Below are 26,173 nucleotides of genomic sequence, written 5' to 3'. Positions count from 1 at the left end.
GACAGGCTCTCCGCCCACCTTGTGTGGTCCGTCCCGTCAGCCGGGGAGCCCAACACAGCTGCTACCAGAAACAGGACTACAAGGGAAATAGAGAAAAACAGGCCTGTTATCCAAATAGGAGGTCCGAATGGGCAGGAAGAACAGAAGATATCCAGCCCCGTTAGACGTCGGGGGCAAATCCAGGCCTCAGGAAGGTCCCCTGCGTGCCCACCGGATGGCAACACAAGCATGGGGTGGGTGTGACACGGGCCCTGGAGGGGCGGGTGTGACGCCGGAAGGCCCTGGGGGGTCGAGGCAGGTGTGACATGGGGGCCCCGGGATGGCGCTGGACCAAGCCTGGGGACATCGGCTCCCCTGATGCCAAGCATGCATGCGCTCCACCCGGGCGGGGCCCCAGAGAGCTGACCACTGCGCCCACTGAAGACACACACGTGCGTGCTGGGTGACTTTATCCTGGCCCCAAACTGGACAAAACCCTGACATCTGCCCACGATCCCCAAAGTGTGGCTGTTTCCACAGTGGGGTGCCACACAGCAGGGCAAGGGAGGGCCACGGGCGAAGAGAGAATTCGGAGCCACGGAAGCCAGACGAGTCCGGTGAGGGGCTCTGGGTGGGGAGGGACAAGCTGGGGCCGCTGTGCATGAGGGCCGCCGAGTGGTCTCTGCAGGCGGCCAGCCAGGAGGCCGAGGGGGATGCGGGAACCCGTCACTGGGAGCTGCCCACTCTGCTCCCACGGGGCTGTGTGAAAATTCCCCACAGGGTGCTCCCCACGCAGGGGTCGGGCTGTGTCTGCACGGGCACAGAAGCCTGTCTGGACCGTAGGACGAGATAAGGTGAATGAGCAGCCTGGGGAGCCACAGAGGTACCCTGGGCCCTGGGCCTGGCAGCTGGGACTATGGGAAGGCCTCGAGAGGGGGCACGACTCTGCATCGCCCTGTGGCTAACCCCCCCCCCCCGCCCCGAGGCGCCCCCAACAGGCAGCAGGAGGCCAGAACGTGGAGAGGCAGTTATGCAGGGAGGGGCCGGGGGCCCCCCAGAGGCTGGGAGAGGCAGGGCCTCTGGCCAGGAGCATCTGGTGGGACCCACCTGCCCACATGGAAGCTGGAGACTGGCGGAGGATGAGATGCGTCTGTATCGTAAGCCAGTCAGCAGTGCTGCCCCGGGACCCCTGCCGCTGCCCCTCCCAGGGTGGAAATGAATGAGGGTCACTTGAACAGCCCGTCCTGCTCAGCTCACATGCCCGGCTGGGAGCTGCAGGCTCCTGAGAGGCACACACATGCGGTTTCCGCTGTGAACGGACTGCGGCGACAGCGTGCTCAGCGTGCGTGGGGACAGGTGGGGGGCACGTGTGCTCCTGAGCCTGGGCCTCCTGCAGACAGCGATTGGCTCCGCCTTCTGCCCTGGGACGAGCTCAGCATCGCCGGTGTGGACACGGCAGGACCACAGCAAAAGTCGGAATTCGAAGCCAGCCCTATGGCAGATGCTGGGCACCAGCCCCAAACAGTGACAGCAGCAGTTTGCCCGTTGCCAGGGCAGAGCCTCAAGGGTAACCGCGCAGAGCACACGCCTGCCTTCGCCTCCTGCCCTGTCACACCGCTCCGCTCAGCTCGCCCCGACCTGGGGCGTTCCTGAAAAACGCCACCTGTCAGGCCAGTGGCGGCCATGTGACAAATTCAACACCGGGTACATAGAAAAAAGTTTGTGATGTCAGAGCTCGAGAGGTGGCCTTCAAATTTGCCGTGTGAACCCCCACCGCACGCACGTTTCTGAGAACAGGAGTGAAGCCACTTAGATGCCCCCACCCCCGTCATCCCAGGCCCAGCAAACGTTACAGCCAGAGAAATTTATTTTAAAATAGAAACATACGTACATGAAGCTTTTAAAATAGTCAATTTTAAACAAAAAGAAAGAAAGCCATTGGATCCCAGTCTCTAAGGAATGGATCTGAAGAGCCGCTGGAGTGCTCACAGGTCCCACGCGCGGCCCCTGGCCCCCCGGCGCTGTGCTGCCCACGGTCAGAGCCTGGTGCGGGACGGGCGTCCCCGCCGGGGCCCTTCTCCGTGACAACATGAAACGACTCGGGAGGTGACGGGACACGTTCGGGTTTTGGCAATGCAGAAGATGGAACGTCCGGGGATTTCACCAGAAGCCTCCACAATTCTCAGCCGACAACCCAGCTCTGCCGCCCGGTGGCCGACCCCACGTGGCCTGGGCGGTGACTCATTCGGCGTGGGCCTTCCGCGAAGGCTTCTCCTCATATGACTCCCCGAACTCGTTCACCCTGCTCTTATCCACGGGATAAAGCCTACAAGGACAAGATGCCCTCGGGCTCTGCCATCTGGAGGCGCCCAATCCCAGCAAGGAGGACCCAGTGAGCCCCGCTGCCACAGGAGGAGGATTCAGGGGTTCCCTCATGCCCACTTGTCATGTGTGCGTTTTTACAATCAGGACCAAGCTCTGTGCTCGAGGACCATCAGGGGCCCAGGGTGGCGTCCCCCTCTGTGCTCAGCCGCGCACGGCAGGTGTCCGGGAGAGGTGCTGTTACACCGTGGGACGCGCGGCCGGCCGGACCCACATGGCGGCACGTAGACCAGCTCGTCTCAGCCCGGAAATAAGGGTGGTCTCCCCGCGCACGCGGTCTCCTGCCCCGGGGGCCAGCAGCACGGGCGCCCCTGCACTCCCCTGCACTCACCATCGCTGGTAAAGGTACACGAGGAACACCACGTCGTCTCTGAAGCACGCCAGCCGGTGGGACGTGGGCATGGTGATGATGAAGGCGAAGACGTCGTCAATGAAGGTGTTGAAGGCCTGCAGGCCGGACGGGGAAGGAAGGAGCGCGGCTGTCGGTTGCTCCCGAAGACACCCGCCCCACGCACGGCCCCGTTCACCCCCGTCAAAGACGGCAGAGCGCTGCTCTGCAGGCACCAGGTGTGACCGCAGGTCTCCCAGCGACACCAAAAGGCAGAGAATGGGCAAGTGCAGGAGGACACTGGACGCCGGGGGAGCCGACCCTGTGGCCCGGGGTGCCCAGGTCTCCCCAGACGGCGAGGCCTGCAAGGGCTGCCCCGCAAACACGGGCTGGGAACGTGGCCGAGTCCCCGCTCCTCACAACTGGTTGTAGTCCTCCAGCATCTGGAGCCGCAGAGGTGAAGCCCGCCTCCCCTGAAAACCACACGACACGCTCGGGAGGCCACATGGTCCCAAGCGCCACCACGTGGGACGCACCCTGCCAGGACGACCCCATGGCAGCCGGATGCATCTGGGGACGGGGCCCCTGGGGGCAGGTGGGGTCTGCACTCTGATGCATATTGCCAACAGAAACGTGGCTTTGATTAGAGATAACGGCTTCGGCTGGGTGGACGCTCAGAGAACCACTGTCCTCGAGTCACTGCCACGGCCCACAGGTGCAAAGGACTGCCTCCCCACCCCCCACCACCGTGAAGTGCCACCCAGCAGGACACTGACCTTGTAGGTGAAGGCCTTCCAGGGCAGGTGCGCCACTGACTTCATCTGGGGACAAGACAGACGCGGCAAGTCAGCGGCCGGCCGCACAGGAGGCGCGGGGTGCTCACGGGCCGCGGCTTACCTTGTAGTTCACAAACAGCTGAGGCAGCATGAACAGGAAGCCGAATGCGTACACCCCTGCGAGACAGATGCGGGCTGCGACGGCGTGGCGTCCGGGCAGGAGAGCCGATGCCCTATGGCCCAGCTACGGTCCCCGCCCATGGGCCGTGCGCCGGCAGCCCGGCCTGCTGCCCTCCACAGCCCGCCACAGGCCCTGCCCACAAGGCAGGAGCCCATTATGGGCTCTGTGCAGACAGGCTCTGGCCCTCCACCGTCCACACAGAGCCCAGGCCAGGCAGGGCCGGCCTACCCCCCCCCAAGGTGTGGACCCAGCCCGGGCACGGGGCTCAAGGGCCAGCCCTCGGGCAACGGGTGCACACTGGGCTGTTCCCCGCGGCCTGCAGCTGTTCTCACACGAAGGAAAGGTACGGCTTGGGGCTCTGCGGCTGGAGCAGCCCAAGTGGGGCTCCCGCAAACACATCAGGGATCTGGGGGCCTCCAAACAGAGCCCGGGCAGCAGCAAAGGTCCTGCCCGCACGACCTCGAACCGCATGGGCACGTGCAGAGCCAAAAGGAGCTGCTGAAATGCCACCGGCAGGGCTGAGGCCCACGACTCACCGTTAACGAAGCTGTTGATGAGCCAAGAGTACCAGCTGGAAGGGGAGGAGCGCCGTCAGTCCGCGCCCCGCCTCTGCCTGCCCCCGGCCTGCGCCCCCCCCCCCCGCCGTGCACGCCTTGCCGCCGTGCACGCCCTGCCGGCTGGCAGCACCGTTGTGGAAACAACGGGCGGGAAATGGTGCAGGCACCCGCGGCTAGTCCTACCCCTGGAACACAAGTGCCAGGTGGCGGCCGGAGACCCGCACTGGCGGGGTTCTCTGTCAGAGCTCCCGGCAGCACAGAGACCACCAGGGGTCCAGCCGTCAGGGCTGCGTCTGCGCACGGGGCTGCCTGGCCTGGCTTCCCCTTGTCCAGACGCATCCACCCTTGTCCCAGACACCAGGGCCACGGACACCCGGGGCCCTGCACGACGGCCTCGGCGCCCTCACTGCAGACTAAGGTCCCCTGGGTGAGGCCCTGCCCACACGGCAGGGGGCACAGGGCACAGAGGTGACCGGGTTGGGCCAGAGGCCAAGGGGTGTCCCAGGCAGATGTGCAGCAGCGGGGGCTGGGCAGTGTCCTACCTCTTGTACTTGACGTTGAGCAGGGAGTAGGCGGCGCCCCCAATGCACAGAGGGTAGAGCAGGTAAGACAAGTACTTCATGGCCTGCCGGGAACAGGCTACCTCGTGAGCTTCCCCCGTGTGCCAGGGAAAGACAAGCACGAAGAGCGAGCGCCCCCGGCTTCAGGCAGCGAGCCGGCACGGTGCTGGGACGGCGGGTGCCGGGAACACACCACCAGGAGTGAGGCCGGACGGGACTCGGGCGATAGGCAGCCCACCAGCCCCCGGAGGCCAACGGAACAGCTGCCGGAGACGAAGACGCAGCCCCCCCCCCCCGCGAGCTGTGTAGGTGCACCCTGGGGCGCCTCCCGGGGTGTGTCTGGAGCTACACTGGGATCCCAGCAGAGCCCGAGGGCAAACACACACCAAGGAAGCAGAGCGGGCCATGGTCCCCAAGCAGGAAGCATGTCCACAGCAATGCGGGGGCCACCGGCCTCAGGACAGGGGCCCCCATGTGCAGGGCTCACCAGCGTCCTGGCGACACACCGTGGGATCACGGCCCCCACACGAACCACTGGGGACACCTCAGCACAGGTTCCCTACCAGACCCGGGACGCGGAGAAGCCCCAAGCCTCCCTCCCCAAGTCAGAAAGCCTAAGCCGCAGGTGTGTCCCCCTCGGGCTCCAGAGTGCCCCAGCCCCACCCTCGCTGCCTACCTGAGTGTCATACTCCTCCGTCTTCCTCTCCGACTCACTGTAAGTGCCAAACTGTCAGAAAATCCAACACGGTCCCGTCAGTCACCTGACTCCAGGCAAGTGCGAGCCGCATGGGGATGGCCACAGACAGATGGGCAGGTACGCCCGGACGGCGACCCCCAGCGACGGCGACCCCAGCCGGATGTCTCTAGGCTCCAGTCACATCGCCCATGCCCCAGAGCCACCCAGGACCCAAAGAGGTCCCCAAGGGCCATAGCGAGTGCTATGTGTGGCAGGGGCACGCCCACTAGCACGTCCCCTCACGGAGGGAACAGGACGGACCTCGTTCTCCTGCCCAGTTCCCTGTCCTTGATAGTTCACGCCTCAGAACTGGGGAGCTGTGAACCCCGAGTTCTCCTGAACGGGTCCATCATGGCAGCAAAAGCAGAGTGTGTTGAAAGACCCTCAGACCAACCCCAACCCCCAGCCCCCATCAGGCCCATCAGGCTGTCAGCGCTGTCGCGCTCCGTCCCCAACAGGGACGTCCACATGGGTCCAGCCCCGCCCAGGGATCCGCACGCTGCGGCCACTCTGGCCTCCACGAGCTGCTCCATGTACTCATCTGCTGGGGGCTACCTGGAGCCACGCACCCATAGGATCCCCAGCCCGAGGGGGGCATCTAACCGGAGCGCCGCCGGGAGACGCGGGGGGAGGCGCTCTAGGCCAGGCGAGCGGCTGACTGGTGTGTGGCGGGAGGGGGCGGCCGAGGGGGAGCGGCGCGGTCCCAAAGGCAGAAGCCCCCACCTGGAGTCTGGGTATCAGGCCTCTCCAGAGCACGGTCATCTTCAAGGCTTTCTTCACCTTCCACAGCTGACGGCGGAGAGGAGCAGACATTCAGCCTCTGGGACGAAGGAGTCCCCAGAACGCACTGCGGGAAGCTGAGGGCCCACGGTGACTGCCTGCTTGGCCCCTCCAGCCCAGCCCGACGGAACTCCCGGCCCGCACGCCCAACCATCAGTCCGTCTGCCCACGCGGACACCCCCACTTCCTCTCTGCACCCAGGGAAGCGGCCCTCTGCGCGGCCGAGCCCCGTCCCTGCCCACCTGCCTGCCCCCTGCTTCCCCGGCACCTTTCTCCTGGTTCGCCCTGGGAGGCCCCGAGCCTCTGCCCCAAGTCCTGCCGTTTCCGGTCTCCGGGGGACCCAACCCTTCTCACCACCTCACCGAGGGGCGACCAGCGCAGCACAGCGGCTCCTGAGCTGGGCTCCACACGGTGACAGGTGGCCACGGGAGGGTCCCCACCCTCGCTCCCTGATGGGCAGACCAAGTGCCGTCTCTGACCTGACCAGCACGTGGGCCAGCGCCCGCGGGCAGGGGCACGGGAGCACGGCCGGGACAGGGCGGTAACCGGAGGCCAGAGGAGGACGTCCTGGCCTGTAACCGTCCCTCAGGACCACACCCTGCTTACAACACAGGCCACGAAAAACCACACCAGCCGGCAAGCAAGTTTCCGTAGAGCCTTAAGAAAAACGTGCACTGGCAACAGGCCTCTGGGGGAGGGGACGACGCGTCCTCGAAGCCGCCCGTGGCACTGCTCCGCCGCCTCCCCTTCCCGCCAGAGCCCCGCAGGAAGGCGCGCAGCCCCGTTCGGGCTCACTATGGGCCGCGCACTGCGGCACGCGCTGCTCTTTCCTCCCAGGCGCCCACAAGACGCGTGCTCAGCGCGTAACCTACTCCGGCTGCTCTGCCGGCGCTCCCCTACTTCCGCCAGACACGAGACTGAGGAGCCGGCAGGGCGCTGGTCTGCTCTCCTGCGGCGGCCGAGTCCGTGCCTCGTTCTTCTCCCGTGCGCCATCGGGAAGCGGCATGGGCCTACCACCCCCTCTGCTGACCCCATGTCCCAGCCCCATCACCGTCCTCACGGCCTGGCCCCAAGGCGCCCACCCCACAGGACCCCTCTCCTGAGCCCCACACCTCCGGGCTGCCACAGGGCGCTGTGCTCCTAGATGCCTCGTCCCCCACTTGGCTTCTCCTCAAGCCAGCACAGTGCAAGCTGGTGGCTCTGCACCCAATGGGTCAAACACGCCCGGCAGACGGCTGTGATGGGCAGGTGCTTATTGGGGCCCACAGCGGCTGCTCTGCCCTGCCCCGCCCATGGAGGGCACCCCCTCCCGACCCCTGGGTATCAGACTCAGTGCGGAGCCGAGAGCAGGGCCAAGCACTGCCGCACAACTCACCTCGATGGCAGCGCCGATGCCCGCGGGGACCAGCACCAGCAGGCTCGTCTGCTCGTCCAGCAGGAACAGGAAGATGACCACCGTGCTGAAGCAGCGCCAGAGCACTGGGGACGGGGGGCAGGCCATGCTGAGGGGCTGTCCCTGCCCCATTCACACCGCGCCTCCCGGGTTCCCGCAGTCCCCACGTCAGCCCCACACACCCCTGACCCACACCCAACCCTGCCTACCAGCCCCCCGTGCCCTTCCCCTGCCCGAACCCAGCCCCACACCTCAAATCCCCCCCTCATGGGTACGACCCCCACAAGCACACAGCTGAGGCCTCACGGGACACCTCCTTCCCTCCGCTAAGCCGCAGTGGGGCGCGAGGCCGTGCAAACGTCCTGCACGTGGAACACCAGGTCCCCACAGATACAGGAGTGCGCGCAGGGCCCTCGTAGACACCCCGAGGCACAGAGAGCGCGCGGGCAGGCCGGCTCTGGGCATGGACCAGGACTCGCTTCCTGGGGCTCTCAGGCCACCCTGCCCCACCTCTCCGCTGACCACGCGATAAACCCCTCTCTCTCGAGAACCCCGCCTTCTCCTTTTAAGGCCCTGCTTTGTGCCCCACGGTGCTCACGGACAACACTCTGCGGCTTCCTCTGCTCTGCCCACCGAAGCAGCAGAGCCACGCCCGCTGGGGTGCCACCAGGGGGACGCAGGCATGACCTGGGGACCTGGGGTCCCACAGCACCTGCTGTCTGCCCCCCGCTCCCCAGGAAGGGCCAGAGGGGCAGGAGGACTCAGTGGGGACCCCCGTCCACTCTGAGGACACCAGAGAACAGAACAATCTGAGACATGGACGACACGGGGTCCCCCAGCGGCCGAGCCCAGCCCTAGGCATGCTGTCGCCGCCGGAGAAATGAGTTGTCTCCTGTTTGAAGCCCATGCCCCACGGCCACACAACAGCACACTCTGAGACCCAGCGTGTATCACAGCCGAGGCGGGCCCCGGCGTGTAGCCTCCATCACCCAAGGTCACAGGCCTACCAGATGCGCTGTGTGATCCCGACACGTCCCTCCCCCAGCACCGCTAGCGCGTAGGGGCCCCAGCTGTCGCTGTCAGAGACAACCCCACACCTCATGTTCCCAGACGAGCCTTCAACGCCCGTCTTTACCAACCGCAGGACGGGCCCCGGCAGCGGCCAGAAGCCCAAGAGCACCCACCTGCTTTGGTGGACATTCCTATCATACTCTTCTTTTTCTTCCAGAAGCTGATGTCGTTTTTAAATGCCAGGAAATCAAACAGAAGCTGCAAAGAAAGGAGCACGGCAGTGCACACCTCACCCCGCTCCCAGGCCGCCCTCCACCCAGGGACTGCGGGTACGAGCCAACCCGGGTCCCAAGGACACAGCTAGACGCATGCCAGGCACCACAGAAGCCCGGGGCCTCGTGTCCTGTCCAGCCCACCAGAACTGCGGGCGTATGACCGCAACTGTGAGCCGCATGCCCGCGGGGATGTCTCCCTACTGCCCTCGCCGGGTCCCGTGGCTCTGACCTGGAGCACAGGGGTGGGCAGTGCCCACCTCGGAAGCACACGCGCGCTCACAGACCCTGACCAGCCCAGCCGTTGGGACTGGCTGCGGTAGGGCTCCCATGCCGGCCGGCTCCGGCCTCGCCCACCCTGGCCCTGCCTGCTCTCCAGTCCAGCACTGCCGGCACGTGGGGGTCAGCTCCCTCCACCAGCTGGGAGGCTCCTTGCGTGAAAAGGGATTCTGTGCAAGGATTAGTGCTCGGACGTTAAAATCACGGCGCCAGAGCGACGTAACAGAGCACTCGTATCGTAGAGTCCTCCGCGAGCCTCAGATTTTGGGTTCCCTTCTGCCTAAAATGGCTTCAAGACCCGCAGACAAAACCCCAGTCCTTCCGGGGGTCAGGGACCCGGGTCCAGACACCCGCCCCCTGGCCCCAGGCAGGGCGGCCTCCAATTCTCAGGCCCACAGGCCGCACAGAGCCTGGCCGGAGGCCGACGGCACCTGCAAAGCCAGCAGCCCCGTGACCGCTCACGTGAAATGCCGCGACGAAGAAGGTCAGCGCTAGGAAGTACAAGTTGGTGTCGACGAAAATGCCTTTGACTTCATCTGCGTCTTTCTCCGAAAACCCTGAGAGGAAAGAGGGAACGCGCTGTAGGCTGAGCAAGTTGGCGCGTGAGGTCGGGGACACCCCGGCCACAGGGACACGCCCTGAGCTTGAATGCCGCAGGCAAGGCCAGTGCTCTGCCCCCGGGCCAAGTGCACGGCGGGACGCGCCAGTGCTCTCCAAGCAGAGGGCCGCGTCGCGGGCCGGACAGAAGGGCGCCCCCGCCCCGGGCGGCGCTCACCGAACTGCTGCAGGGAGTACACGGCGTCCTGCATGTGGATCCAGAAGCGCAGCCGCCCCAGCGAGATCTTGTCGTAGGCCACGGTGAGCGGCAGCTCCGTGCTGGAGCGGTTGATGACCTGCAGGAGCGCGGCCGTGAGTGCGTGTCCCTCCGGCTGCCGGAGCCCGCCCACCGCCGCGCATCCGTCCCATGCGGCGGAAGCCCCCGCTTCGCGCCCGGCCCCAAGCAGCAACGGTCTGCTCTCTGAGGCGGTGGCTCCCACCTTGTCCTCACTAAGCGGAGCTTCTCTGAGTGACAAGTCCTCGTCCTCTGAGCTACGCAAACCCCACGTGTGCCTCGGAACCCAGGCCTGCTCATCCCTCCGCCCCGCCACCTCGACGCGAGGGGGCATCAAGATGTACCAGGAACGCGCTCTTGCCGATGAGCCGGGCGCGGGCCGGCAGGGTCCCCACGCCTCCCCACAGAGACTGGGGTGCGGGCTGCACAGCCGGGCAGGCCTGCCGGTCCAGGGGACAACAGAGCCTCAGAACGCGGCGCCCCAAGCCCGCAGCGTGCAGGTGTGACGAGCTGCCGGGGGGGGGGGGCGCCCCGCCCCAGGGAGGAGAGCGCGCTCTGTCTGGAGGCGTGTGGGCTGCTCTACTGCCCTGGGGCAGGGAGGCGCCCCAGCACACGGGGCACTGACCCCCACTCCTCTGGGGCTCTGGCGAGTATGTGAGCACCACGAACCACAACATCACGTGAACGCGATCCTTGCTCACTGAGCAAAGCCCTGGCGGTGAGCGCGAGGTCAGTAGCCCGGGAACCAGGTGCCGGCCCACCCCACCCCGAGACAGCGCCCCACGTGAGGGCAGGTGGGTGCAGGCCAGGGCCAAACCCTGGGGGACAACTGCCCAAGCCCCGGTGGGCTGGCTGCTCCGCAAAGATGGTGTTCTCTCCGGCGGGCAGCTGCGTGAGACGAAGCACTAACGCCGCAGGACGGCGAAGCGAGAAGCACTGGTGGCCCGTGTACATGTTTTCGACTCCGAGGGGCAGCTCTGCATCCCATGAGGCCACTAAGGCCCCAGGACGACGGGGATAGCGCAGATGCCCGCGAATGCTGCTGCACAGCCCCCCCCCCCCCGCTGCCCTCCCACCTGTCGGAATAGCACCTGGGCCTGGGCCAGCCCGGAGCACTGCAGCCCCGGAGCCAGGGAGCACCAACTGCGCGCTCCCGCGGGGCCGGCGTCGCCCAGGTTTGCACAGAGTGCACAGCACACTCTGGGAGGCAGCGGGCGGGCGGGGGGTGGGCAATGACTGCCCGCTCTGGCCCACGGGCCCCGAAGATGCGGTCGGCCACCAGAGGGAAGTGCGGGCCCCAAGGGTCAGGGTTAACAGTGCAGAGCGAAGGCCACGTCTAAGCTCTTTGGCCAGCAAGTGGAGGTAGAGCTGGGGCAGGGGGCCAGAGAGGGGGAGCCCCAGGTCAGGTGCCTCTTTTCCTGCTCCCCGCCGTGCACCCCCGAGCACCTGAGCTCTCCACGCCCCAGTCTCATCTGCTAGCAAGGAGCACGGACTCCAGCGGGGCCACGCACACAGCCCCTGCTGTTGCACGTCCACAAGTAATGCTGATGTGTCCACGAGCCACAGGACAGGGCGGCCAGTCCAGCTGTACCCAGTGAGACTGGAGAGGCCACCTGTGACCTCAATAACCCCGAAGACACAGACAACAGACACACCTCCACAGGCCTGGGAGAAAGTGTCAGACCGTCTGGGCAGCGGTCCGCACCGAGCCTGGTGCAGTGATCTTCCACGATACCCGTCACGCGGTCACTATTGCTCCCAGTTCAGCTCTGTTTCACGGAACCCCCGATCTGCCCCGGCCGACAGGGTGTGAGTTCCCTTCTGCCTGCGAGCTCAGCCCTGCCCAGAGCTGTCCTGGGGGCCAGGGGCAGACCAAAGGCTCCACGGTGGACGGTGACAACACGTGGGCCAGCCCTGAAGGGAGCAGCTGGCTCAGGACCCACCCTAAGCCACTCTGCACCTGCGAGCTGAATAGAACCGCCACACAGAACCTTCCCAGTTCCTTTCAACTGAAGGAGGGCACGGGGACCCCAGAGCAGCCCCCGCCAAGTCAGGGACCCGCGGATGAGTTCTGGCAGGGCCGGTGGGGGGGTAAGTGCTTACCATGAGGTCCTTCACCCGGTTGCTAAGCTGGTCGATGAACAGGATGGGCAGGTAGTGCACCGTCTTCCCCAGCTGGATCCTGGGGGAGCAGTTTCCAGAGTCACCGTCAGAGGAACGAGAGATAGCGCAGATGCTGGATGTACCCCAGAGAAACCCCGCCACGGCTCCATGGGCCTCTGGTCACACGACCCCCAGACACACCTTCCCCATGGAAGCAGGGGGGGTCTAACCAGACCTCTAACCAGAGGGAAACTCCAGGGGCCACGGAGAGCGACAAGCCCATGTATGCCCGGACTGGGAGGGCCCAGGGACGCAGTGGGAAAATGGAAATAAAATCCAGCTGCTGTCTGCACCTGGTGGGGGAGGCAGGAGGCTTTTCATGACCCTTTTATACCTTCTACGTGTCTAATAACGCAACTGTTTTGTACATTCAATAATAAAATTTAATTTTTAAAAAACAGAAAAGTCCTGTGACAACACCACAGTTACTCCTGACACGTGAATCAGGAAAACCAGTCTCGCCACAGCTGTTCCTCGGAGCAGCATGGCCATCGGTATCAGATCTTAGTTAACATGCAAGACAGTCTAAGTTGGTCAAGTGATTTCAACACTCGTGCTCACCTCGTGATGGCTCCAGGACGACCTAAAGACCGATTCTCAGTTCACATAAACGAGTCCGGTCAAAGCGACAAACAGTACTAACGAGGGGTACCAAGGCCGCAGACAAAAGTCTCCAGGGGCTGTGGCATGACACAGCCTCATGCTCTGGTGGCCGTCTCGATCAGCAAGACTCCAAAGTGGGGGGACAGGGCCTGGGGCGCTCCAGGCAGCACTGTAGACCCCTGTGGGCTCTTATCGCGGGGTGGCTCAGGGAGGCTGGTGTGGTCCATCTGTTTCTGGGGTCTGCGGGACCACACTCCACAGGCGTCCGCCACCCTCCACCCCAGCCCCCAGAGAGCTGCTCCCCCTCCCCGACGGGACCAGCGGCACTTACATCTTCATGTACCGATGCACATCAGCAGGCAAGGAGGCACCGTCGAAGACGAAGTCCTCCACCATCACATTCAGGGTCAGTCTCGGTCGCCAGTGAGAAACAGGCTCGTCCAGGGCACTCGGTGGCTTCTTCTCAGCTTCCAGCTGCTGCTACACGAAAAGAATGACTCAGCAGGAAAAGCCCGGTGCTGGGGGGGTGAGGAGGGGCCATCCCTGGGCCCGGTCTGGGGACCCAGGACCACATCCTGACACAGCACAAGCAGGGAGCAGTGCCTGGCAGAGTGTGGGGGCCCCACAGCCGCCAGCTCCGCCACAGTGACAGCCTCTCTCCCATCTCCCGACACAAGCCAAAGGGGCCCTACTGTGCACCACCGACCCCTGCGTCAAGCCTTCGGCCTGGCCCGCTCCCCGGGGGTTCTGAGAAGGGTGAGTCCCAGGCCAGCTGCAGGGGGCGTGGGCGCTCGGAACTCGCAGCCCTGCTGCCGGCACCGAGACTCTGCTCCCTGATCACGTCTGTCAAGTCGTCTGGAGCACAGATGCGGGGACTGGGCGGCAGTCCTAGACAGCTATATTCAGCGCAGTGGCTAGGACTGCCAGGAAAATCTTCCAGATCTAACTGACACATTCTGTGTTCCAGGATCATCTCGTGAACCTCCCACCTAAACAGACAGAGTGGTTCAGCTACAGTAACTTCTTTTATAAACCATTTTCAAGTAGCACTAACAGCAAATGCTTATTTAGCTCTTGTACACCCCACAGACTCCTTCACACCCCTAAGATCCACCAACTCACTGATGCCCCAGGAAAGCCCTGAGAAGCCGGGCCAAACTGTCCCCCCGAGAAAGGAGCTGAAGGGGTCTTTCCAAGGGGACCCCACACGGGGCGGGCTCACAGATGCTTCCTGGAAAGCTACGTGTCCGTGTACAAATGATCCCATGTTCTGTTCCAAACACACTCAAATACCAACATGCCTTTGCTTTACCTCGTAAGTCACCTAAGAGAATTCCAGTTTCCTCGTATGCAAACTTCTACAAAAACGAATCCCACACGAGGTCCCATTTCCCGACTGTGAACAAAGTAAAGACTGAAGAGCCGTCCTGCCCGACAGCGGGTGGGGAGCCTCCCAGCTGCCAGGGAAGCCTGTGGGTGAGCTTCACAGAAGACACGCCCCCACACCCGGCTGGGGAGCACAGACGCTCCCCAGAGCTTGAGAGGGTCTACGGCCTGAGAAGGAACCTATCCCTCGATCACCTGAACCACATGCAACCAACTCGGGATGAAAACCGTCTGCAAACCCACGTCACGTCCGTTACATCAGTCTGCTTCACTTTCCAGGGGTCGGGGCAGCTCCGGATAGAAGCCACACAGGTAGCAACACATGAACGTGTGTTCCCAGGGAACAGCACAGGCTTCGGCAGGCCAGTGACGTCACGCACTCACCTGGGCAGCAGATTCCCCGGTGAGCAGATGGACCTCTTCCGGTTTGGGGACCATGTAGGTAGTCAGAGGGCTCACCAGGTGCACCTGCTTCCCGTCATGCCACGGCAGGACGCCGGCGTGGTGCAGGAATATGTAGGCGTACAGAGTCCCGTTGTTCCTCGTCTTCTTTGGTACAGAGACATTCACTGTTCTAAACCAAAAGAGAAGAGTCTTCCAATGGTGTCCACGTTCGCTTACCCACATACACACACCGGACAGGCTACCGCAAGTGTCCTCACAAGTTCTGCCGCTTCGAACTAACTTCAGCTCAGAGGCGCTGGAAGGAAACCCACCTGCCGGCTTACTGAAACCCCAAGTGCCGGCCTTCCCAGGCCGGTCCCTCCAGACGCCTGCGGCCGGCAACGCTGGACGCACCTGCCGTTCCTGCCTCCGTCTCCTGGCGCTCAGAGAAGGTAGTTCCTGGCCTTGGTCACGCCGAGGGCGGCCAGGCAAGCTGAGGCCGACCCCAGGCTCATCGCTTCCCCCGCCCCTTGCACGGCCTCCCAGGGCTCTTGCCCGGGCGGGCTGACCCGAGGACTGTCCCTCCAGCGCGTCCCAGGGCCCCGCTGCCCTGTGTGACGGCCCGGGCACCTCCGAAGAAGGAAACGGACTCCTGACCAGCAGCTGCTTTCCTAGTTACAGCTGCCCGCATCTTCACCGGAGCTGCGGGGCCACGCGCTTCCTGACCGCGCGGAGGCCTGTGCACGTCCACGTCAGCTCCGCCTGGATGTTCCGCGAAGCCGTCTTCCCCGCACCGGGACCCCGCAGCTGCGAAGGCACGCGCTGCCTCCGCCCGCCCCGCCGGCCCCCCCCAGAAGCCCCCGCTCCGGAGCCACGGCGGGCTGAGGCGCAAGAGGCGCCCTCGGCCGGCCGCGGCGCCCCCTCGGCCCGCGTCCCGCCCGCAACGGCCGCCGCGCCGCCCGCGCCCACCTCTCGAACTTGGAGTCCACGTCGAAGTCCTCCACGTTGAGGACCAGGTCCACGTTGTTCTCGGCCCCGAGGCTGGACCGGGTGGCGGTGTAGACGCTGAGCTGCGGGCACACGCGGGCCGTCGGGCGGCGGAGCCCCGGGGGGCAGCACGCGCCCAGCCGCGACCCCGGGGACGCCCCGCCGCCCCCGCGAGCAGCCCCCCCCCCGGCCTCCGCCCGCGGCCCGGCGGCTCCGGCGGGAAGGGCCGCGCCCGCGGGGCCGCGCTCACCTGCAGCTTCGGCCGCCGCGCCAGGTAGGGCCGGATGCAGCCGCCGCCGCCGGCGCACGGCCGCGTGTGCACGATGCCGTACAGCACCCAGCAGGTGTGCGCCACGTACGCCGCGAACACGCCCACCACCAGCCCGGTGAACGAGCCGCGGCCGCGCCACATGGCGCCGCCGGGCCCCGGGCCGAGCGCGCCGCCCGCCTCGGCCCCGCCCGGCCCCGCCTCGCAGCCGCGGGCCCCGCCGCCCGCCCGGCGCGCCGCCGGCCGCTCCGGCCGCCGCCGCTCACGCGAGAGCCGCCGCGCGCCGCCGCCACCACCGCCGCGGGGGAACGAACGCGCCGCGCGCCGCGGGCCGCCGGCCGCCCCGCATACTCCCGCCGCCCCGGGATTCGCCGTCCGGCGGCCGCTTCCGGGTCCCGGGCCGCCCGCCGGAAGCGCGCCTGCCGCGCGGCCCCCTGGGAAGCGCCGTCCAGCCGACGCCCATCACGCACGCACGCTCCCGTCCGGGCGCGTCGCACGCTGCTGACGTCCCCTGCCCGCGCCGGCCTCCCGGCGTACCTCGCGGTGTCCGGGTGCGGGGGCCTCGGCCGGAGGGGGGCGGGGTTTTCTCGAGGGGAGGGGCACGGGGCGGGACCGTGGCTGGTGACGCGGTCGCGAGGGGGCGGTGGGGGTCGGAGGGCGGAGCGAGGCGCGGCTTGGGGGCGGGGTGGGTCGTGGGGCGGGGCCATGGGGGAGGCGGGCAGAGACACGAGTGGAGGCGGTGGAGGGCATGAGGGCGGGGACAGGAGGGGCGGTCGGGCGGGGGGCGGGCGATGGGCGGGGGCGGCCGTGGGAGGGCGCGGGGGGGCGGGGGCCGCGGGGCGGGGTCGTTGGGCGCGGGGCGGGGGGACATAGGGGATGGGGGGCGGGGGCGGGGTCTTGGGGCGTGGGGGGGGCGGGGACATAGGGGGGTGGGGGGGCGCGGGCGGGGGGCAGGGCCGCGGAGCGGGGTCGTGGGTCCTGGGTCGAGGACATAGCGGGTGGGGGGGCGCGGGGCGAGGCCCAGCCGTGGGGGGGGGGCCGCGGGCGGGCGGGCGGCGGGGGGGGAGGGGGGGGGTCGTGGGGACGGCGGGGGTCGCGGGGCGGGGTCTTGGGGCGTGGGACGGGGACATAGGGGGTGGGGGGCGCGGGCGGGGGGGCAGGGCCGCGGGGCGGGGCCGGGCCGTGGGGGCGGCCGTGGGGGGGCGGGGGCGTGGGCCCTGGGGGGCGCGGGGCGGGGACATAAGGGGTGGGGGGCGCGGCCGCGCGGCGGGGAGGCCCCACGGGGGGGGGCGCGGGCCGCGGCGCCTCGGAGCGCGGCGGGAGGCGGTGCGAGGGCTGCGAGCGGCCGGGGCGCCCCCTGCTCCCCGAGCTGCGGCGGAGTGCGGGGAAGGGGCGGGCAGCGAGCCCACGGCCGTCCGGGGCCGGGCTTCGCTGCTCCGGTGGCGGATCCGTCACCCCGCGGGCGCGAGGCTGAGGCCGCAGCGGTCCCGGAACAGGCTTCCCGGGGGGGCGCGGGCCGAACCCCCCGCCGGGGGCCGCTGTGCCGGGGCCGGGCAGCTGCGGGGGCGGGCGGGCGCGGGGCCTTCCTGGGGGAGCGGCCGGTGCGCCTCGCGGGGCGCGGGGCCAGAGCCCAGCCGATCTGCTCCTCCGCGGCCCGGGTCGGGAGCGCGTCCGGCGCTCACACGGGCCGTCCACGCTGCTCCCGGTGCGGGGGACAGCGACCTCAGCCGGGGCGGCGGAGCGTGTGAGGGAGCGAGGCTGATCGCAGGGCCCCGCGGGGCCGCGCGCTCCCTGGATCTGAGCCGGAGGTTGGGGCCATTAGGGGCTTTCCCTGCTCCTCACACCGTCGTGCGCTTGGCTTTTCTGCCCCGCAGACCCCACTCACGGCCCCGTGGGCTCAACCACTGGAAGCGTGTGTCGCGGCAGCGCTTCTCGCGTTCGCACTGTGCCTGGCAAACCTGCCTCCTGTCCCCCTGCGCGGGAACTCCAGCCTCCGCAGGGGGACCGAGAGTCACAGAGCCCCTCTGACCCCTGGGCTGTCCTGCGTTGCGCTCCTGCCACGCCTGAGGAGCCCCCAGAGCCAGGCCGGTCCGCCCCCGGCTCCGGTGTTCGCCATGCGGGAAGGAGTGCGGCGGGCCGCGGGGAACAGAGACCAGCTCCAACCGCAGAACCAGAAGGGGGGTTGCGGGGTGTACGGGACGGCGGTCTCCCGGAGTCCAAAGGCCCCACACAGCCGAGCCTCGGGAAGGAGCTGCAGAGGCCTGGGAACTCTGAGGTTCTGACCCCTGTCCCTCTTCCTCAGACTGGGTTTTGGCCCAGCTCGAACTCTGCCCACGCGCAGAGATCTGTCGGCAAGCAGGGACCAAGGCCACACCACCGAACAGGGGTCCTGCTGCTCCTGCATCTAGAAGCTGATGCAGGCGAGTCGGGTCCAAGGATCCCGAGGGAGTCCTGCAGGACCAGCCCAGTGTGTCCCTGGGTCTGCACGGGACCGAGACGGAGCGCCAGCCAGCCCGAGATGGAAGCAGAGCTTATGGCGTGAGAGGGCGCGGGTTCCAGGAGAGTCTGGGAGACTCAGATAGGAAAGGAGGGAGTCTCCTCTTTGGGACCTGGGGTTTTTCTGGGGATGGTGGTCGGTGTAAGCTCTCTCAGACATCCAGAGGTCTTTCGTGGGTCACTTATCCATTGGAGCCTGGGGTCATGGCATTAAGATGTTTAGTGCCCGTAGCCGGGAACACACATACGATGATTTCATCTTGTCGGTCTCGCCTGGTCCTTCCTTAGGTGTTGTCTGTTCTAGAGAAATCACTAACTCCTTATCCTCTACAAGGAGGACATGCACTATTTATAGTATGAGGCTTGTGTAAAGCGGGAGAGCAGGTCCTAGCAAGAGAAGAAGCAGGAAAAGGAAGGAAAACAACAACAAAAAATTTTTATATGGAGTCAGTTTCCTTATCTCAAAGTTGTAGAAAGGTCTTGCATGGCATTCTGGAAGGTTGGATCCAAACCCCATGCTGTGCAGGGACTTGGGACCGACCCGGCTTCTAGGCGGCTTCCTCTCTTGACTATGGTAGCGGAGGCTGCTGTAAGCAGAGGAGTGCATGCACGTAGCCCTTTGCATCGGTATTTTTGTATCCTTTGGAGCAAATACTGAGTATTGCAGTTGTTGGGTTGTAGGGTAGCTCTATTTTCAACTTCTTGAGGAACCTCTACACTGTTCCAGAGCGGCCGCACCAGCTGGCATTCCCACCGACATGCAGGAGGGCCCCCTTTCTCCGCATCCGCGCCAACACCTGTCGCTTCCCGAGTTGTTCATTTCAACCGTTCTGACAGGTGTGGCATCTCGCTGTGGCTTCCGTGTGCATTTCCCTGGTGACGAGTGATGCTGAGCATCTTTTCACGTGCCTGTTGGTCATATGTATGTCTTTGCAGAAATCTCTGTTCATGTCTTCTGTCCGTTTTTTAAAACAGATTTTGTTTATTAATTTGACGGAGAGTCACAACCAGAGAGGAAACACAAGCAGGGGGAGTGGGTGAGGGAGAAGCAGGCTTCCTGCTGAGCAGGGAGCCCGATGCTGGGCCCGATCTCAGGCTTGGGATCCTGACCTGAGCCGAAGGCAGACGCTTAATGACTGAGCACCCAGGTGCCCCTCTTCTGCACATTTTTAATTGGATTATTTGTTTTTTGGGTGTTCAGTTTTATGAGTTCTTTATATATTTTACATACTAACTTTTTATAGGTTACGACCTTTGCAAATATCTTCTCTCCTTCATAGGTTACTTTTTAGTTTTGTTGATTATTTCCTTCCCTGTGCAGAAGTTTTTATTTTGATGAAGTTCCAACAGTTTATTTTTGCTTTGGTTTCCTTCGCCTGAGGAGGTGTAGCTAGGCAAAGTGTGCTGCGGAAGGTTGTAACAACTGTAAACAATAAAGTTCCTTTCTGCTCTCCTATTGCTTCTTTGTAAGCTGTCATGTGTGTCACTTCTGTGTACGCCTCAAGCCCATGATACATAGTTACTTTTATTTTAAACAATTACGTGTTGACTAAGTTAAAGGCCGGCCCCAATGCACTTTGTAGGATGTTTCTCTCTCTGCTCCTCTGTACCTATCCCGGCTTCCGGCTGCGGTTGCTCCTTTACCCTCCATTGCTTCCTTTTGTCCTTCTGATACAGATCTGGTGGGGGGGGGGATCCTGTCCATCACTATTTGTGCGAAATGCTTTTAATTTGTTTTCATTTTCTTGAGAGAGATTTTTAGTAATTATAGAGTCCTTGGTCGATGGGCATGTTTTCTCCAGCATGTCAAAGCACACTGTTTTATTTTTTTTGCTTACACTGTTTCTGACGAGAAATGAGCAGTGATTCCCATTCCTGTCCCTCTGTACATGCTGTGTCTGTTTCCTCTGATTGTTTTTAGAATTTTTTTTTTTTTAAGATTTTATTTATTTATTTGACAGACAGAGATCACAGGTCGGCAGAGAGGCAGGCAGAGAGAGAGGAGGAAGCAGGCTCCCTGCTGAGCGGAGAGCCCGATGCGGGGCTCGATCCCAGGACTCTGGGATCACGACCTGAGCCGAAAGCAGAGGCTTTAACCCACTGAGCCACCCAGGCGCCCCTGTTTTTAGAATTTTTTTAAAAGAAACCATTATTTTTTCAGCAATGTGTTGGTGGTAGCTGTAGGTGGTTCATCTTGTTTGTCCTGCTAGAGGCTTAGCAAACTGATTTGTGAATTTCATCAAATTTGAAAATGTTGTAGCTAAGAAGTCTTTACACATTGTCTGCCTTCTCTTCTGTGACTCTGGTGGTATGAATGGCTGGACGCTGCCCTGCTGTCGGTGAGGGTCTTCTTACTTCTTCAGCTTAGGTTTGAGCACTTTCTAAGGTTGTATATTTTGGTTCACTGATTTTCTTGTTTCCCCCTGAAGTTTCCAAACTGCTGTTCAGCTCATCTTGTGAATTTTTCATTTCAGATGTTTCATTCTTCATTTCTAGAAGTTCCACTGGGTTTTAAAATTTTTGTGTATCCTGGAGAAAACACCCTATGGTAAATGGAGATAGTCCCTCTGTCCTTGTACAGGGGCACCTCTCTCCATGTTGTGGGTACGTCCATGCGTTCAACTGTCTCCGTGTTTGTAGATATTTGAGTTGTTTCCAGCTTTTAGCTGTTAAATGAGGACTGTAGTGCATAACCTTGAACATAAGTCTTTTCCTTCTTTCCTTTCCTTTTCATTTTCCTCCTCCTCCTCCTCCTCGCCAGCGTGTCTTTGGGATAGATCCTCAGAAGTGGAATTGTTGGCTGAAATGATAAATGCCTGTGTAGTTTTCCAGCTATCACCAAATGCCTTCTCTTGGGTGGTGTAGGGCTCACATCCAGCCCGGGAAGTAGGAGGATGTCTGTTTATCCACAGCGCTGCCGTCAGAGGGCAGTGTCGGACCTCTGGGGTTTGGCCAATTTGTTAGCGAGATGTTGTCATTTCAAGTTGTTTTCATTTATGTTTCTCTGATCATGAAAAAGAAGGGGCCGTGTTTGGAGCAGGAGCCGTAGATATTCTGGGCGCATTCTGAGCTGTGCCCAGGCTGTTTGATGAGCTCAAGGACTAGCCACCACCACCATCCCTCCTCTCAGTGCCGAGACGGGACGAGCTCTGCAGGATTCATTCAGTGAAAATAAAATCCCATTGAGTGAGTTTATGGGTTTGGGAAACTGAAAAGTGCAGCTGTGGTGCAACCAGGTACACACACTAGAATCTGGTGGCTGCCAGAGTTAGCAGGGCTGAGCGCCCAACTCTGTGCGTCTTCTCTGCTGGAACCAAGCCAACTCTGTGTCTCTAGAGGTTGTCTCAGCAAGTGAAGGAAGCCACCACTGGCGGGCCCCGGAAGCTGGACAGTGTCGTCGGATGAAGCGCATCACCTCCTCTTTGCGACAGCAGGATAACGTGCTGGTGGGCAGCATGCTTTAAGAAGGAGGGTTGGAAACCCACGGAGTGGGATTAAGAGGACCGGCTGCCTCCTGTGAGCCGCCGGCTGCATCTTCGTGGGTCGTTCGATCGCGGGCGTGTGGGCGGCCTCGGCTGGCCCCGGGCTCTGTGCAAGGCTTGCGCTTCTGTGGCCAGGTCCATGGAGAGGCGGCTTCGCCATCACACATTATGCACCCTTGGTTCCAGAGGCTGGAAGTCTGAGATCAGGCTCGGGCAGGCTGGTTTCTCCTGAATCTCTGTGCTTGAGACACCGACTTCTCTCTGCGTCCTCGCACAGTCGTCCCTGTGTGTGTCTGTGTCCTGCTCCCCTCTCCCTGTAAGGACACTGGTCCTATTGGGTCAGGACGCACCTGAATGACCTCCTTTAGCTTGATCGCCTCTGTAAGGACTTCATGTACACGTGCGGTCACGGGCTGAGGTGCTGGGGGTCAGGGTTTCAATAGATGACTTTGCAGAAGACAATTCATGCTGTAATGGTCCCTCCCTCCCCACTCGTGTTTCACTGCAAACTCTGCCAATGTGTCGCTATAATCCCTGCTGTTTTCAGGGTCGGGGGGAAATGCCAGGGGAGCATGAGGTCCTGGGAAGGGGAGACACAGACCATTCCAGGGTATTCAGTGCTCCCCTGTGTCTCTGACACTTGGCCCACACTGGTCCCTGGAGATGCCCCCCACCTGCTGGGGAGAAAGGAGGCAGGCACCTCTGTCATTGTTTGAGGGGGCTGGTGTCGCATCAGGCGTGGGGTCACGGACAGGGAAGTTTGGCCGGTACAGGCATTGGGACTGGGTTTCTTGGGTTCCACTGCCCTCGGGAGGCGCTGATGGTCCCCCAGGGTCCTGCCCTCATTGACAGTCCCATTTCCCGGGAGGAAAATCAATGAGCTCACAGGTTGCAGCCTTAGAACACACGAGCCCTATTATTATCTTACGAAAAGGCAGGCTAGCCTTCCCCCAGAGCTTTTATTAAGACTTCGTGTCAATACTGTGGTTTGCAGTTACCTTAGGAAACCCATTTCGAACAGATAGTAGATTCTGTTCTCTGGAACACAGGCACACAGGCTTTCTGGACACCAGCATGCGGACCGAAGCAGCTCTTCACGCGGCAGGAGGGAGTCATCTCACGGCCCCTGGGTCTGACCAGGCTTCCTTGTCCCCCCTGCCGCCATTTCCCCCGACTCCCAGGCCTGCGCTCCGACGGCTGACCACGAGTAGGAATGACAGCCGTGGCCCTGCCTCGTGGACGCCCATGTGCCTCGGCCCTCCTGGGAGCACAACCACACCGAGGTCCCCAATCAGCCCCGACAACAGACTCCTCAGGCCCCCGTCAGGCACGCGCTGACAGCAGGGGCCACACGTGCGGCTCTGACATGAGGTGTGGCCCCGTGGTGCCGACAGTCCTGTGTTTGAAAAGCACAAAGGCTGTCCGTCCTGACAAAGACAGCAGCCACCCGCTCTCTCCGCGACCTACCTCACACGAGCTATTTGCAGATAAGGAAACTGAGGCAGGAAGCATCTGGGGCTGGGTTCCAGGCCGCCGACCACCCCTTGGCCAGTTCTCATGCTGTGCCCGGCTGTGGGAGGGGCTGGATGATGGACACCTGAGGGTCTGAGAGGGAGGGCCAAGGATTGGTGACGTGTGGGGTCTCCCTGGGCAGGAAAGCAGGGCTGGGGGTGCCCTGGGCCCTGCCTCTCTGGAGCCTGAGCCACCTCGATGGGTTGGATGTGCCTGTGGCTGCAGGGGCCCAGGAGCTCCAGCAGGTGGAAAGCTCCAACATGGGGCATGTCTCAGACCTGGGAGCCGCAGAGGCCGGGGGAGCTGCTGGGGGGGGTCAGCAGCACCCTGCCGCACCTCCACACTCGGGATCCAGTTGGTGGGGAGGAGGGTGTCCTAGCCGTGCCCATGTGAAGGTGGCCACGCACATGCCACAGACTGGGCACACGGGATGAAGCCGCTGACGCTGAAAGGGAGCTTCTCCCTCAGCCGACTGTGCTCACTGTGGACTTGGGGCTCTTGTTCTAGGACTGAATGCTCGTGTCCGTGAATTCCCAGGCCAAAGCCCCAGCTCCTGCTGTGATGGTGTCAGGAGGCTGGACTTTGGGGGGCCCTTAGGCTAGATGGGGTCACAGGGCTAGGGCCCACAGGGTGCATCAGCAGCCTTGTAAGTAGAGATGCCAGTGCGCTTGCCCCCGCCCCACTGTCATCTCCATGTCCCCGCCGCTGCCCCTGCTGTCCCCCCACCCCACGCCCCCTGCAATCCCCATGCCCCCCCCCGCCCCTCGCCATCCCCCGCCCCACCCCCACCTGCTGTCCCCATGCTCCTCCCTGTCTCTGTGGCTCCTTTCTCCCCAGGTGACACCCTGCCGTCCCCAGGGCCTCATGTTCGTGGGGGGCACTCAGAGCCCCATAGCCGCCATCCTGAACGGCTTCATGAGCTTGAACAGGACTCTGGGTTCTCGTCTCTTGCCGGCCCGGCAGTCACGCAGCGGCTTTGGGCCGTCAGCAGCATGTTGGCGGCTTGCTCCGTCCTAGAATATAGACATGGTAATTTCAGGTTTGCTAACTCGCCTCTTTGAGCAAAAGAGATTTCCTAACTAGGGCACAGTGTCCAAGCACAGTCACAACGCAGGCTTCCAAAGACCTGGGCCAGGCCAGGAGGGGCTGGGGGAGGCACCGAGGGACGGGGGCAGGGGAGGGGCCCCCAGGCCCCCAGGAGGTGGGCAACTGCTCCCAGGGCCCTCTGGCTGCACGGAGAGGAGCTGGCCTCAGGCGTGCCTGCGGACTCAGGCCCTCCGGTTTCAACTCAGCAGACCTCAGCAGGCAGGCAGTGGTGGTGTGTCATCCCCGGGGAAGGAACCGCAGGGGACGGATGGAAGCAGGGTGAGCACAGGCTCCGCCACTCCCCACGGCACAGCAGCCCCGTCAGAGGCGGCCACCAGCAGGGGCCAGCTTCTTGAAGAAGCCCCTCACCTCCAGGACCCAGAGAGATCAGCAGCCACTGGCCGTGGCCAGCAGCGTGGGCCAGCATGTTGCACATACATTTGCATTTCTTGTTAAAAAGTCCATTGGAGCCGTAAGAAAACCCGCTTTTCTGTGCACTCGCCGTGATCAGCGACTGCTGCCATGGGGAGCCAATGAACCAGCACCCATCGCACAGCCGCCCTCCGCCGCCGGCTCAGCAGGTCCTGTGCCCGACCCTACCAGGTGTCAGCTCCTTCCACACTTTGGACCTTTGCTGGTCAAAGGGGGCTGGGGGCGCGGTGCAGGGGAGGAGACACCCACCTCTCCACTGGGCCTTCCTCCTCCGGCCAGCCCCCCCCCCCACACCCAGCTGCAGGCAAATCCAGGCCCCTGAGACGGCCCCTGGCGTGGGGAAGATGGAAGCGGGCAGCATTCACTTGCCGCCTGGTGGAACAGACCTGTAGGCGACGGTCCGCTTCGCCTTCTCAGCTTTTAAAATGATCATTTGTGGTATCATAAAACGTTCTAGAATTCTAGATTTAGTTTTTCAGTGTGAAGAAGACTCAGCGGATATCACAACATTTAACAGCTGGTGGGTTGTAACCCACCTTTTAAAGTGTTTGTCACAAGGCACTCCAAATATTAGCCTGAGATCCAGATAGGGAGTGAGGTCGCCGTGAGGCCGTGGGAGCTTTGTGGGGCACCTGCGGCCAAGCCCGGGCTCGGCTGGGACCTTCAGCCTCTGACACAAGGAAATGTGTCTGATGGACCCTTCATCGACACAACAAATAACTTTAAGAAAGAGGAGCTTAGCTCCTGGAATAAGTGAAATGACTTAAATTCTACATAAATACATTTGGTGCATAAGTCAATATGGGCTTGGTTTTTAAAGTTCAGCTATAGAAACGGAAGGTTTTTGCCTTCAAGCTGGAGCAGAAAGATGTCTAAGCAAATGGTGGCTTCTATTTGCGCTGTGCGCTCAGGGACCCTGGGAGGGCTGTGGCCCTCGGGGGGGCAGCCTCCCCAGAAAACGCCCCCTCCTCAAGGAGGGCGTTCTGCTGCTCGCGGTGGGATTCCCTGGTGTCACGAGGGTCTCCTGTTCATCGAAGGCCCCTGGGACCGTGAGGGGAGTTGGGCAGGGGAAGGGAAGACGGTCCTTGTCCCTCGGATGTCAGCGGAGGCCGGTCGCCGGAGTGAGTCCGCGTCTGAGCCCCTGGGGTCTCTGTATCACACCATCCTCCCAAGGGAAGACGCCAGAAAGGGCCCTACCTGGGACCCTGCTTGGGACCAGGTAGGCTACAGGGCAGCCAGCTTGGGGTGGGAACGGGGGTGTTCCTGTCCCCATGTGGCTTTCTGCAGAGTGCCTGGGACCTGCAGGAT

At 63.2% G+C, this 26,173-nt stretch overlaps 1 protein-coding gene and 1 long non-coding RNA gene across 3 annotated transcripts; one reads left to right on the top strand and one right to left on the bottom strand.

The window, feature by feature from the left end:
* Positions 1-1,828: 1,828 nt before the first annotated feature.
* On the bottom strand, positions 1,829-16,031 carry CLPTM1L (CLPTM1 like). Of its 2 annotated transcripts, none has more exons than XM_045089208.1 (17): positions 15,840-16,031; positions 15,572-15,672; positions 14,603-14,792; positions 13,164-13,312; positions 12,170-12,248; positions 10,010-10,127; positions 9,697-9,791; positions 8,857-8,941; positions 7,655-7,758; positions 6,223-6,288; positions 5,440-5,490; positions 4,746-4,828; positions 4,183-4,217; positions 3,587-3,642; positions 3,466-3,510; positions 2,693-2,808; positions 1,829-2,305 (listed from the first exon to the last, which is right to left on the bottom strand). In XM_045089208.1, exons 1-17 carry the CDS (start codon positions 15,999-16,001, stop codon positions 2,221-2,223), a joined length of 1,620 nt encoding a protein of 539 aa, XP_044945143.1. In that variant the 5' UTR covers positions 16,002-16,031; the 3' UTR covers positions 1,829-2,220. The 2 variants fall into 2 exon arrangements, with proteins under 2 accessions (XP_044945143.1, XP_044945150.1); XM_045089215.1 differs by having other exon boundaries at positions 13,164-13,309; positions 15,840-16,030.
* Positions 16,032-24,120: 8,089 nt separating this feature from the next.
* On the top strand, positions 24,121-25,648 carry LOC123394835. Its single transcript, XR_006609557.1, has 2 exons — positions 24,121-24,376; positions 24,640-25,648. It is a non-coding gene; the product is annotated as an uncharacterized LOC123394835 (long non-coding RNA).
* Positions 25,649-26,173: the final 525 nt, after the last annotated feature.

The sequence above is a fragment of the Mustela putorius genome, unplaced genomic scaffold (assembly GCF_011764305.1).
Source record: "Mustela putorius furo isolate JIRA1106 unplaced genomic scaffold, ASM1176430v1.1 tig00000107_pilon_pilon_pilon, whole genome shotgun sequence".
NCBI lineage: Eukaryota > Metazoa > Chordata > Mammalia > Carnivora > Mustelidae > Mustela > Mustela putorius.
This window is presented reverse-complemented; position numbering and strand designations above follow the sequence as displayed.

Coding starts and splice junctions, on each gene's coding strand:
- CLPTM1L (XM_045089208.1), bottom strand. CDS start 16,001: ATGTGGCGCGGCCGCGGCTCGTTCACCGGGCTGGTGGTGGGCGTGTTC. Junction 10,128..12,169: donor ACCGGGTGAAGGACCTCATG/GTAAGCACTTAC, acceptor GCGCTCCTGCAG/GTCATCAACCGCTCCAGCAC. Junction 3,511..3,586: donor AGCTGTTTGTGAACTACAAG/GTAAGCCGCGGC, acceptor TCTTGTCCCCAG/ATGAAGTCAGTGGCGCACCT.